Genomic DNA, 13,088 nt, shown 5'->3' on the forward strand with positions numbered 1-13,088 from the left:
TGTCTGACATCATATCCTGTCTCCTCAGCTGGTCTCCTCTGGTCTCAGTGGTTACCAACACAGTCTGTTGTTTCTAATGTCTGACATCATATCCTGTCTCCTCAGCTGGTCTCCTCTGGTGTCAGTGGTTACCAACACACAGTCTGTTGTTTCTAATGTCTGACATCATATCCTGTCTCCTCAGCTGGTCTCCTCTGGTGTCAGTGGTTACCAACACACGTCTGTGTCGCTGGAGTTCTTTGAGACGGTGGTTCGTTACGACAAGTTCTTCCTGGTTGAACCGCAGCACATCCCGAATGTCCTGGTCAGTACTGCAGTACGAGACTGTCTGTCCCAGTCGCTGAATCAACGAACTCTGCCTTTTAACATCGTGTCTTCACAGTGTTGAGGAGAGGGACAGTGGACCCCTGGTTAAAGGGGAGGTTTTGTGTCAGTGCTGAGGAGAGGAGAGGGACAGTGGACCCCTGGTTAAAGGGGAGGTTTTGTATCAGTGTTGAGGAGAGGAACAGTGGACCCCTGGTTAAAGGGGAGGTTTTGTATCAGTGCTGAGGAGAGGAGAGGGACAGTGGACCCCTGGATAAAGGGGAGGTTTTGTATCAGTGTTGAGGAGAGGGACAGTGGACCCCTGGTTAAAGGGGAGGTTTTGTATCAGTGCTGAGGAGAGGGACAGTGAACCCCTGGATAAAGGGGAGGTTTTGTATCAGTGTTGAGGGACAGTGGACCCCTGGTTAAAGGGGAGGTGAGGGACAGTGGACCCCTGGATAAAGGGGAGGTTTTGTATCAGTGCTGAGAGGAGAGGAGAGGGACAGTGGACCCCTGGTTAAAGGGGAGGTTTTGTATCAGTGTTGAGGAGAGGGACAGTGGACCCCTGGTTAAAGGGGAGGTTTTGTATCAGTGTTGAGGAGAGGGACAGTGGACCACTGGATAAAGGAGAGGTTTTGTATCAGTGTTGAGAGGAGAGGGACAGTGGACCCCTGGTTAAAGGGGAGGTTTTGTATCAGTTTTGAGGAGAGGAGAGGGACAGTGGACCCCTGGTTAAAGGGGAGGTTTTGTATCAGTTTTGAGGAGAGGAGAGGGACAGTGGACCCCTGGTTAAAGGGGAGGTTTTGTATCAGTGTTGAGGAGAGGGACAGTGGACCACTGGATAAAGGAGAGGTTTTGTATCAGTGTTGAGGAGAGGGACAGTGGACCACTGGATAAAGGAGAGGTTTTGTATCAGTGTTGAGGAGAGGAGAGGGACAGTGGACCCCTGGTTAAAGGGGAGGTTTTGTATCAGTTTTGAGGAGAGGAGAGGGACAGTGGACCCCTGGTTAAAGGGGAGGTTTTGTATCAGTGTTGAGGAGAGGGACAGTGGACCCCTGGTTAAAGGGGAGGTTTTGTATCAGTGTTGAGGAGAGGGACAGTGGACCCCTGGTTAAAGGGGAGGTTTTGTATCAGTGTTGAGGAGAGGGACAGTGGACCCCTGGTTAAAGGGGAGGTTTTGTATCTGTGTTGAGGAGGGACAGTGGACCCCTGGTTAAAGGGGAGGTTTTGTATCAGTGTTGAGGAGAGGGACAGTGGACCCCTGGTTAAAGGGGAGGTTTTGTATCAGTGTTGAGGAGAGGGACAGTGGACCCCTGGTTAAAGGGGAGGGTTTGTATCAGTGTTGAGGGACAGTGGACCATGGTTAAAGGGGAGGTTTTGTATCAGTGTTGAGGGACAGTGGACCATGGTTAAAGGGGAGGTTTTGTATCAGTGTGTTACTGTGTCCCTGCAGATGTCCTTTCTGGACCATCGGGGTCTGAGACACAGCAGTCCTAAGGTCCGTAGCAGAGTGGCCTACCTCTTCTCACGATTCGTCAAGACTCTGCAGTAAGTCCAGCTGTACCGTCACTAAGCACGCCTTACGTCGTGTTCCCAATGGGCCCCTATTCCCTATATAGTACACTACTATAGACCAGGGCCCTATTCCCTATATAGTACACTACTTTAGACCAGAGCCCTATTCCCAATATAGTGCACTACTATAGACCATGGCCATATTCCCTATATAGTACACTACTACAGACCAGGGCCATATTCCCTATATAGTACACTACTATAGACCATGGCCATATTCCCTATATAGTACACTACTATAGACCAGAGCCCTATTCCCTATATAGTGCACTACTATAGACCAGGGCCATATTTCCTATATAGTACACTACTTTAGACCAGAGCCCTATTCCCTATATAGTGCACTACTATAGACCAGGGCCCTATTCCCTATATAGTGCACTACTATAGACCAGGGCCCTATTCCCTATATAGTGCACTACTATAGACCATGGCCATATTCCCTATATAGTACACTACTATAGACCATGGCCATATTCCCTATATAGTGCACTACTATAGACCAGGGCCATATTTCCTATATAGTACACTACTTTAGACCAGAGCCCTATTCCCTATATAGTGCACTACTATAGACCAGAGCCCTATTCCCTATATAGTGCACTACTATAGACCAGGGCCCTATTCCCTATATAGTGCACTACTATAGACCAGGGCCCTATTCCCTATATAGTGCACTACTATAGACCATGGCCATATTCCCTATATAGTACACTACTATAGACCATGGCCATATTCCCTATATAGTACACTACTATAGACCATGGCCATATTCCCTATATAGTACACTACTATAGACCAGATCCCTATTCCCTATATAGTACACTACTATAGACCAGAGCCCTATTCCCTATATAGTACACTACTATAGACCAGGGCCCTATTCCCTATATAGTGCACTACTTTAGACCAGAGCCCTATTCCCTATATAGTACACTACTATAGACCAGGGCCCTATTCCCTATATAGTACACTACTTTAGACCAGAGCCCTATTCCCTATATAGTGCACTACTATAGACCAGGGCCCTATTCCCTATATAGTGCACTACTTTAGACCAGAGCTCTATGGGTCCTTGTTGTAGATAGTAGGGTACCATTTGGGTCACAGGACCAGCATTATCAGCAGACTGGTTGTACCCTGTCCTGGTAGTCAACACCAGATCACCAGAAAGCAGGACATGTATATATTATATAGTCGTAGAAGGTTCTTTGTGATTGACCCCAACCCTGTCCTCTGTTTACAGTAATAGTTCTAGAAGGTTCTTTGTGATTGACCCCAACCCTGTCCTCTGTTTACAGTAATAGTTCTAGAAGGTTCTTTGTGTTTGACCCCAACCCTGTCCTCTGTTTACAGTAATAGTTCTAGAAGGTTCTTTGTGATTGACCCCAACCCTGTCCTCTGTTTACAGTAATAGTTCTAGAAGGTTCTTTGTGATTGACCCCAACCCTGTCCTCTGTTTACAGTAATAGTTCTAGAAGGTTCTTTGTGATTGACCCCAACCCTGTCCTCTGTTTACAGTAATAGTTGTAGAAGGTTCTTTGTGATTGACCCCAACCCTGTCCTCTGTTTACAGTAATAGTTCTAGAAGGTTCTTTGTGATTGACCCCAACCCTGTCCTCTGTTTACAGTAATAGTTCTAGAAGGTTCTTTGTGATTGACCCCAACCCTGTCCTCTGTTTACAGTAATAGTTCTAGAAGGTTCTTTGTGATTGACCCCAACCCTGTCCTCTGTTTACAGTAATAGTTCTAGAAGGTTCTTTGTGATTGACCCCAACCCTGTCCTCTGTTTACAGTAATAGTTCTAGAAGGTTCTTTGTGATTGACCCCAACCCTGTCCTCTGTTTACAGTAATAGTTCTAGAAGGTTCTTTGTGATTGACCCCAACCCTGTCCTCTGTTTACAGTAATAGTTCTAGAAGGTTCTTTGTGATTGACCCCAACCCTGTCCTCTGTTTACAGTAATAGTTCTAGAAGGTTCTTTGTGATTGACCCCAACCCTGTCCTCTGTTTACAGTAATAGTTGTAGAAGGTTCTTTGTGATTGACCCCAACCCTGTCCTCTGTTTACAGTAATAGTCTGGAGAAGGTTCTTTGTGATTGACCCCAACCCTGTCCTCTGTTTACAGTAATAGTTCTAGAAGGTTCTTTGTGATTGACCCCAACCCTGTCCTCTGTTTACAGTAATAGTTCTAGAAGGTTCTTTGTGATTGACCCCAACCCTGTCCTCTGTTTACAGTAATAGTTCTAGAAGGTTCTTTGTGATTGACCCCAACCCTGTCCTCTGTTTACAGTAATAGTTCTAGAAGGTTCTTTGTGATTGACCCCAACCCTGTCCTCTGTTTACAGTAATAGTTCTAGAAGGTTCTTTGTGATTGACCCCAACCCTGTCCTCTGTTTACAGTAATAGTTCTAGTAAACACATCTTTGTGATTGACCCCAACCCTGTCCTCTGTTTACAGTAATAGTTCTAGAAGGTTCTTTGTGATTGACCCCAACCCTGTCCTCTGTTTACAGTAATAGTTCTAGAAGGTTCTTTGTGATTGACATTACCCTCCCTCCATCTGTTTACAGTAATAGTTCTAGCAGGTTCTCTGTGATTACCCTCAACCCTGTCCCTCTGTTTACAGTAATAGTTCTAGAAGGTTCTCTGTGATTGACCTCTCATATACATTACCCTACACATTCCCTCTGTTTACCTGTAATAGTTCCTAGTAAGTTACCTTCATATGATTGACCCTCAACCCTGTCCCTGTTTACAGAATAGTTCTAGAAGGTTCTTTGTAAGTTTGACCCTCAATACCTGTCCCTCTGTTTACAGTAATAGTTCCTAGAAGGTTCTTTGTGATTGACCCTCAACCCTGTCCTCTGTTTACAGTAATAGTTCTAGAAGGTTCTTTGTGTTTGACCCCAACCCTGTCCTCTGTTTACAGTAATAGTTCTAGAAGGTTCTTTGTGATTGACCCCAACATTACCTCTGCTTACAGCTAATACCTCTAGTAAGTTACCTTCCACTTTTACCCTGATTACCCTCTACACATTACCTCTCTTTACAGACCTGCTGGAGCTAGCACCTCCTGTGATTACCTCTCCCTGTCCTCTGTTACCCTCTACAGTAATAGTTCTACAGACCTGTTCTTCTCCCTGCTTGACCTCCCTGTCCTCTGTTACCTCTCCCTGCCAGTACATTACCCTCTACATGAACTCCTTCAGAAGACATCCTCTCCATTTACCCTCCATACATTACCCTGACCTGGGAGCTAGCACCTCCTGTAAGTTACCTCTCAGCATCTCTACACATTACCCTCTACACATTACCCTCTACAGACCTGCTGGAGCTAGCACCTCCTGTAAGTTACCTCTCATATACATTACCCTCTACACATTACCCTCTACACATTACCCTCTACAGACCTGCTGGAGCTAGCACCTCCTGTAAGTTACCTCTCATATACATTACCCTCTACACATTACCCTCTACAGACCTGCTGGAGCTAGCACCTCCTGTAAGTTACCTCTCATATACATTACCCTCTACAGACCTGCTGGAGCTAGCACCTCCTGTAAGTTACCTCTCATATACATTACCCTCTACAGACCTGCTGAGCTATGCACCCCTCCCCTCATATACCATCCCATTACCCCAGACCAGACATTTGACCAGACGTCTTTTCCTGCTTGGCACATTTAGTTCAAGTTATTGAAGACCTGTTGCCATGAACTACTGACCACCTCATGTAACCTGTTCCCTCTCACTCTCATATACATTACCCTCCATCATTACCCTCTTACAGACCTCCCTCTGTACTGACTTACACCTCCTGTAAGCTACATCTCCCTCCATCTACATTACCCTCCATACATTACCCTCAGATCCTGTACTGACTTCAGCCGCCATAGCACCTCCTGTACATTACCCTTCATCTCTTCACTGACATTACCCCCTCTACACATCTCCCTCCACTGACTTACCCTCTACAGACCTGCTGACCTTCATTCCCTCCTGTACTTACCCTCCATCATTACCCGCCATACATTACCCTCTACAGACCTCTCCACTGACTTACCCTCCATGCATTACCCTCCCTCTACATCATCCCCTCCACTGACTCCTCTGTACTGACCTTCATATACATTACCCTCCATACATTACCCTCCTCATACATTACCCCAGACTCTCCCCTGTACGACCTCATTTCCATGCATTCCCCTCACCTCTGTACTGACCTTCATTCCCCATCCCTCTGTACTGACCTTCATTCCAACCCCTCTGTACTGACCTTCATTATAACATTTAACCTGTTCCCCCAAGAGTACTGACCTTCATTCCCCTCCCCCTCTGTACTGACTTCACCCTCCATACATTACCCTCTACAGCTCTCTCCCTCTGTACTGACCTTCATTCCCCTCCATACATTCCCTCCCTCTGTACTGACCTTCATTATCCTCCCTCTGTACACCTTCATTCCCTCCTGTACTGACATCCCTCTGTACTGACCTTCATTCCCTCCATCTGTACATTACCCTCCCTCTGTACAGACATCTCCATCTTCACTGACTTCCCTCTGTACTGACTCCCTCACTGACATTACCCTCCCTCTGTACTGACATTACCCTCCCTCTGTACTGACCTTCATTCCCCTCCACTGTACTGACCTTCATTCCCTCCATACATTCACCCTCTACAGCCTTCTTCCCTCCCTCTGTACTGACCTTATTCCCTCCATGTACTGACCTTCATTCCCTCCCCTCTGTACTGTACACCTTCATTCCCCTCCCTCTGTACTGACCTTCATTCCCTCCCCACTGTACCCTTCAGGAGTACTGACCTTCATTCCCCCCTCTGTACTGACCTTCATTCCCCTCCATACATTCACCCCTCCCTCTGTACTGACCTTCATTCCCTCCCTCTGTACTGACCTTCATTATCCTCCCCTCTGTACTGACCTTCATTCCCCTCCCTCTGTACTGACCTTCATTCCCCTCCCTCTGTACTGACCTTCATTCCCTCCCTCTGTACTGACCTTCATTCTGATTCCCCTCCCCTGTGTACTGACCCTCCATCATTCCCCTCCCTCTGTACTGACCTTCATTCCCCTCCCTCTGTACTGACCTTCATTAACCTCCCTCTGTACTGACCTTCATTACCCTCCCTCTGTACTGACCTTCATTCCCACTGACCTTCATTCCCTCCTCTGTACTGACCTTCATTCCCCTCCATACACTGTACTGACCTTCATTCCCCTCCATGACCCCTCTGTACTGACCTTCATTCCCCTCCCCTCTGTACTGACCTTCATTCCCCTCCCTCTGTACAGAACACTGCCTGACCCGATGACTGTCTGAGTCACGCTGTTGATTCTCCCCGCACTGAGGCCTTGGTCCCTGCTCCAACACTGACCCTGATGTACAAACACTGGCCCTGATGTACAACCCTGACCTGATGTACAACCACTGACCCTGATGTACAACCACTGACCCTGATGTACAACCACTGACCCTGATGTACAACCACTGACCCTGATGTACAACCACTGATGTACAACCACTGACCCTGATGTACAACCACTGACCCTGATGTACACCTAAGCCCACTCCCTGATGTACAAACACTTACCCTGATGTACAACCTGAGTACAACCACTGATCAACCAACCCTAGTAACACTAAGCCCTGATGTACAACCACTGACCCTTGTACAACCACTGATGTAACACTGCCCTGATGTACAAACACTTAGGAAACACTAAGCCCTAGTAACACTAGCCCTAGTAACATTAGGAACACTAAGCCCTGAGTAACACTAGTAACACTGCCCTAGTAACACTTAGCCCTAACACTAAGCCCTAGGAACACTTAGCCCTAGTAACATTAGGAACACTAAGCCCTAGTAACACTAAGCCCTAGTAACACTAGGTAACACTAAGCCCTAGTAACACTAAGCCCACTAGTAACATTAGCCCTAGTAACACTAAGCCCTAGGAACACTAAGCCCTAGTAACACTAAGGTAACACTAAGCCCTAGGAACACTAAGCCCTAGTAACACTTAGCCCTAGTAACATTAGGAACACTAAGCCCTAGTAACACTAAGCCCTAGGAACATTAGGAACACTAAACCCTAGGAACACTAAGCCCTAGTAACACTAAGCCCTAGTAACATTAGGAACACTAAGCCCTAGTAACACTAAGCCCTAGTAACATTAGGAACACTAAGCCCTAGTAACACTAAGCCCTAGTAACATTAGGAACACTAAGCCCTAGTAACACTAACACTAAGCCCTAGTAACATTAGGAACACTAAGCCCTAGTAACATTAGGAACACTAAGCCCTAGTAACATTAGCAACACTAAGCCCTAGTAACACTTAGCAACACTAAGCCCTAGTAACATTAGTAACACTAAGCCCTAGTAACACTAAGCCCTAGTAACATTAGGAACACTAAGCCCTAGGAACACTAAGCCCTAGTAACACTAAGCCCTAGTAACATTAGGAACACTAAGCCCTAGGAACACTAAGCCCATTAGTAACACTAAGCCCTAGTAACACTTAGGAACACTAAGCCCTAGTAACATTAGGAACACTAAGCCCTAGTAACACTTAGCACTAAGCCCTAGTAACATTAGGAACACTAAGCCCTAGTAACATTAGGAACACTAAGCCCTAGTAACACTTAGCAAACACTAAGCCCTAGTAACACTAAGCCCTAGTAACACTAAGCCCTAGTAACATTAGGAACACTAAGCCCTAGTAACACTTAGCAACACTAAGCCCTAGTAACATTAGGAACACTAAGCCCTAGTAACACTAAGCCCTAGTAACATTAGGAACACTAAGCCCTAGTAACACTAAGCCCTAAACATTAGGAACACTAAGCCCTAGTAACACTAAGCCCTAGTAACACTAAGCCCTAGTAACATTAGGAACACTAAGCCCTAGTAACATTAGAACACTAAGCCCTAGTAACATTAGGAACACTAAGCCCTAGTAACACTAAGCCCTAGTAACATTAGGAACACTAAGCCCTAGTAACACTAAGCCCTAGTAACATTAGTAACACTGCCCTAGTAACACTTAGCAACACTAAGCCCTAGTAATACTTAGCCCTAGTAACATTAGGAACACTAAGCCCTAGTAACATTAGCAACACTAAGCCCTAGTAACACTTAGCAACACTAAGCCCTAGTAACACTTAGCCCTAGTAACATTAGGAACACTAAGCCCTAGTAACATTAGTAACACTAAGCCCTAGCAACACTAAGCCCTAGTAACATTAGTAACACTAAGCCCTAGTAACACTAAGCCCTAGTAACATTAGGAACACTAAGCCCTAGTAACACTTAGCAACACTAAGCCCTAGTAACATTAGGAACACTAAGCCCTAGTAACACTAAGCCCTAGTAACATTAGGAACACTAAGCCCTAGTAACACTAAGCCCTAGGAACACTAAGCCCTAGTAACATTAGGAACACTAAGCCCTAGGAACACTAAGCCCTAGTAACATTAGGAACACTAAGCCCTAGTAACACTAAGCCCTAGTAACATTAGTAACACTGCCCTAGTAACAATTAGCAACACTAAGCCCTAGTAACATTAGCAACACTAAGCCCTAGTAACATTAGCAACACTAAGCCCTAGTAACACTTAGCAACACTAAGCCCTAGTAACACTTAGCCCTAGTAACATTAGGAACACTAAGCCCTAGTAACATTAGTAACACTAAGCCCTAGCAACACTAAGCCCTAGTAACATTAGTAACACTAAGCCCTAGTAACACTAAGCCCTAGTAACATTAGGAACACTAAGCCCTAGTAACACTAAGCCCTAGTAACATTAGGAACACTAAGCCCTAGTAACACTAAGCCCTAGTAACATTAGTAACACTAAGCCCTAGTAACATTAGTAACACTGCCCTAGTAACACTAAGCCCTAGTAACATTAGGAACACTAAGCCCTAGTTACACTAAGCCCTAGTAACATTAGGAACACTAAGCCCTAGTAACACTAAGCCCTAGTAACATTAGGAACACTAAGCCCTAGTAACATTAGGAACACTAAGCCCTAGTAACATTAGGAACACTAAGCCCTAGTAACATTAGGAACACTAAGCCCCAGTAACACTAAGCCCTAGTAACATTAGGAACACTAAGCCCTAGGAACACTAAGCCCTAGTAACATTAGGAACACTAAGCCCTAGTAACATTAGGAACACTAAGCCCCAGTAACACTAAGCCCCAGTAACACTAAGCCCCCAGTAACACTAAGCCCCAGTAACACTAAGCCCTAAACGCCAACTGCAACATTTGGTTTTAAGTAAGGCCCAGTGGGCTTATCGAGTGGCCAGCGGTCTAAGGCACTGCATCGCAGCGCTAGAGGCGTTACTACTGACCCGGGTTTGATCCCAGGCTGTGTCGCAGCCGGCCCGCGACCGGGAGACCCATGAGGCGGCACACAATTGGCCCAGCATCGTCCGGGTTGGGCTATTTGGTATTTTATTAGGATCCACATTAGCTGTTGCAAAAGCAGCAGCTACTCTTCCTCGGGTTCCACACAGAGCACAGAACACCGAGCACCGAGCACAGAACACCGAGCACAGAGCACCGAGCACAGAACACCGAGCACCGAGCACAGAACACCGAGCACGGAACACAGAGCACGGAACACTGGGGTCGACATGAAACATAATACAGAAGACAAGAACAGACAATAGACAAGAACAGCTCAAGGACAGAACTACATACATTTTTAAAGGCACACGTATCCTACATATCACTACATACACACAGACTATCTCGGACCAATAGGGGAGAGGCGTTGTGCCGTGAGGTGTTGCTTCATCTGTTTTCTGAAACCCAGCTTGCTGTTTATTTCAGCAATATGGGATGGAACGGAGTTCCATGCAATAAGGGCTCTATATAATACTGTTCTTGGATTGGTTCTGGATTTGGGGACGGTGAAAAGACCCCTGGTGGCATGTCTAAGTGTGTGTGTCAGAGCTGTGCGTAAGTTGACGACGCAAACAATTAGGGCTTTTCAGCACGTTAAAGTTTCTTATAAAAATAACATCAGCCCCCGACCAGTGCCTGACCTCACTAAGCCTGTTGAGGCTGAATGGAAGCAAGCCCCCACAGCAACGTTCCATCATCTAGAGGAAAGCCTTCCCAGAAGAGTGGAGGCTGTTATAGCAGCAAACATCTAGTGGAAAGCCTTCCCAGAAGAGTGGAGGCTGTTATGGCAGCAATGTTCCAACATCTAGAGGAAAGCCTTCCCAGAAGAGTGGAGGCTGTTATAGCAGCAACGTTCCAACATCTAGAGGAAAGCCTTCCCAGAAGAGTGGAGGCTGTTATAGCAGCAACGTTCCAACATCTAGAGGAAAGCCTTCCCAGAAGAGTGGAGGCTGTTATAGCAGCAACGTTCCAACATCTAGAGGAAAGCCTTCCCAGAAGAGTGGAGGCTGTTATAGCAGCAATGTTCCAACATCTAGTGGAAAGCCTTCCCAGAAGAGTGGAGGCTGTTATAGCAGCATCCAACATCTAGAGGAAAGCCTTCCCAGAAGAGTGGAGGCTGTTATAGCAGCAATGTTCCAACATCTAGTGGAAAGCCTTCCCAGAAGAGTAGAGGCTGTTATAGCAGCAATGTTCCAACATCTAGTGGAAAGCCTTCCCAGGAGAGTGGAGGCTGTTATAGCAGCGAAGGAGGGCCCAACTCCATATTAATGCCCGTGGTTTTGGAATGAGATGTTGGCTGAGCAGGTGTTCACAAACTTTTGGTCGTGTAGTGTAGTCTTCAGAGATAATGTCTGGTCACGTACAGTAGTATTCAGAGATAATGCCTGGTCATGCACAGTTGTCTTCAGAGAGAATGTCTAATCATGTACAGTAGTCTTCAGAGATAATGTCCGGTCATGTAGACCAGTCTTCAGAGATGATGTCTGGTCATGTACAGTTGTCTTCAGAGATAATGTCTGGTCGTGTAGACTAGTCTTCAGAGATAATGTCTGGTCGTGTACAGTAGTCTTCAGAGATAATGTCTGGTCGTGTACAGTAGTCTTCAGAGATAATGTCTGGTCGTGTTGACTAGTCTTCAGAGATAATGTCTGGTCGTGTAGACTAGTCTTCAGAGATAATGTCTGGTCATGTACAGTAGTCTTCAGAGATAATGTCTGGTCTGGTCTTCATGTCATGTAAATGTAGACCAGTCTTCAGAGATAATGTCTGGTCAGACTAGTCTTCAGAGATAATGTCTGTCATGTAGTAGTCTTCAGAGATAATGTCTGGTCATGTAGACTTGTCTTCAGAGATAATGTCTGGTCAGATAATGTCTGGTGTACAGTAGTCTTCAGAGATAATGTCTGGTCGTGTAGACAAGTCTTCAGAGATAATGTCTGGTCGTGTAGACTAGTCTTCAGAGATAATGTCTGGTCGTGTAGACCAGTCTTCAGAGATAATGTCTGGTCGTGTAGACCAGTCTTCAGAGATAATGTCAGAGATAATGTCTGGTCGTGTAGACTAGTCTTCAGAGATAATGTCTGGTCGTGTAGACCTTCAGAGATAATGTCTGGTCTTAGACAGTCTTCAGAGATAATGTCTGGTCGTGTGAATAAATGGTTAATAAGTGATGAGTAGTAACAGACTTTTATTTCATTCTGTTACAGCATTCAGCCCACATAATGATAAAACATTCACTAGGTATTTATAGAACTGAAACCGAACCCACCTCAAAAAGCACTAATCGCTCAGCACTCTTCTCTCTGGGTTTACAAGTTCTGTTCCTGCTAATACAACATCTCTCTCTCCCTCCAGTAGTCTTCAGAGATAATGTCTCTCCCTCCCTCCTCTTCTCTCCCCCTCCCTCCCCCTCCTCTCTTGTCTCTCCCCTCCCTCCTCTAATCCCTGGTCTCTCCCCTCCCTCCTCTCTCCCTCCCTCCTCTCTATCTCTCCTCTCTCTCTCTCCCTCTCTCTCTCATCCCTCTCTCTCTCCCTCCCTCCTCCCTCCCTCTCTCTCCCCTCCTGGTCTCATCAGAGATCTCCTCCCTCTCTCTCCCTCTCTCTCCCTCCCTCCCTCCTGTCCCTCCCTCCCTGTTCTCTCTCTCCCTCCCTCATTCTCCCCTTCCTCCCTCTCCCTCCCCCTTCCTCCCTCTCTCTCTCCCCTTCCTCCTCTCTCTCTCTCCCTCCCTCTCTCCCCTCTCTCTCCCCCTCCCTCCCTCCCTCCC

At 46.2% G+C, this 13,088-nt stretch overlaps 1 protein-coding gene across 1 annotated transcript in view; it reads left to right on the plus strand.

Moving 5' to 3' along the window:
- Window positions 1-13,088, plus strand: part of LOC135516575 (exportin-T-like) — a 58,900-nt gene that overhangs the window by 38,576 nt on the left and 7,236 nt on the right. The window contains 2 exon segments of the mRNA XM_064940926.1: window positions 185-304; window positions 1,757-1,851. Coding sequence (XP_064796998.1) covers window positions 185-304; window positions 1,757-1,851 — 215 coding nt within the window.

Source organism: Oncorhynchus masou, chromosome 27 (assembly GCF_036934945.1).
Source record: "Oncorhynchus masou masou isolate Uvic2021 chromosome 27, UVic_Omas_1.1, whole genome shotgun sequence".
NCBI lineage: Eukaryota > Metazoa > Chordata > Actinopteri > Salmoniformes > Salmonidae > Oncorhynchus > Oncorhynchus masou.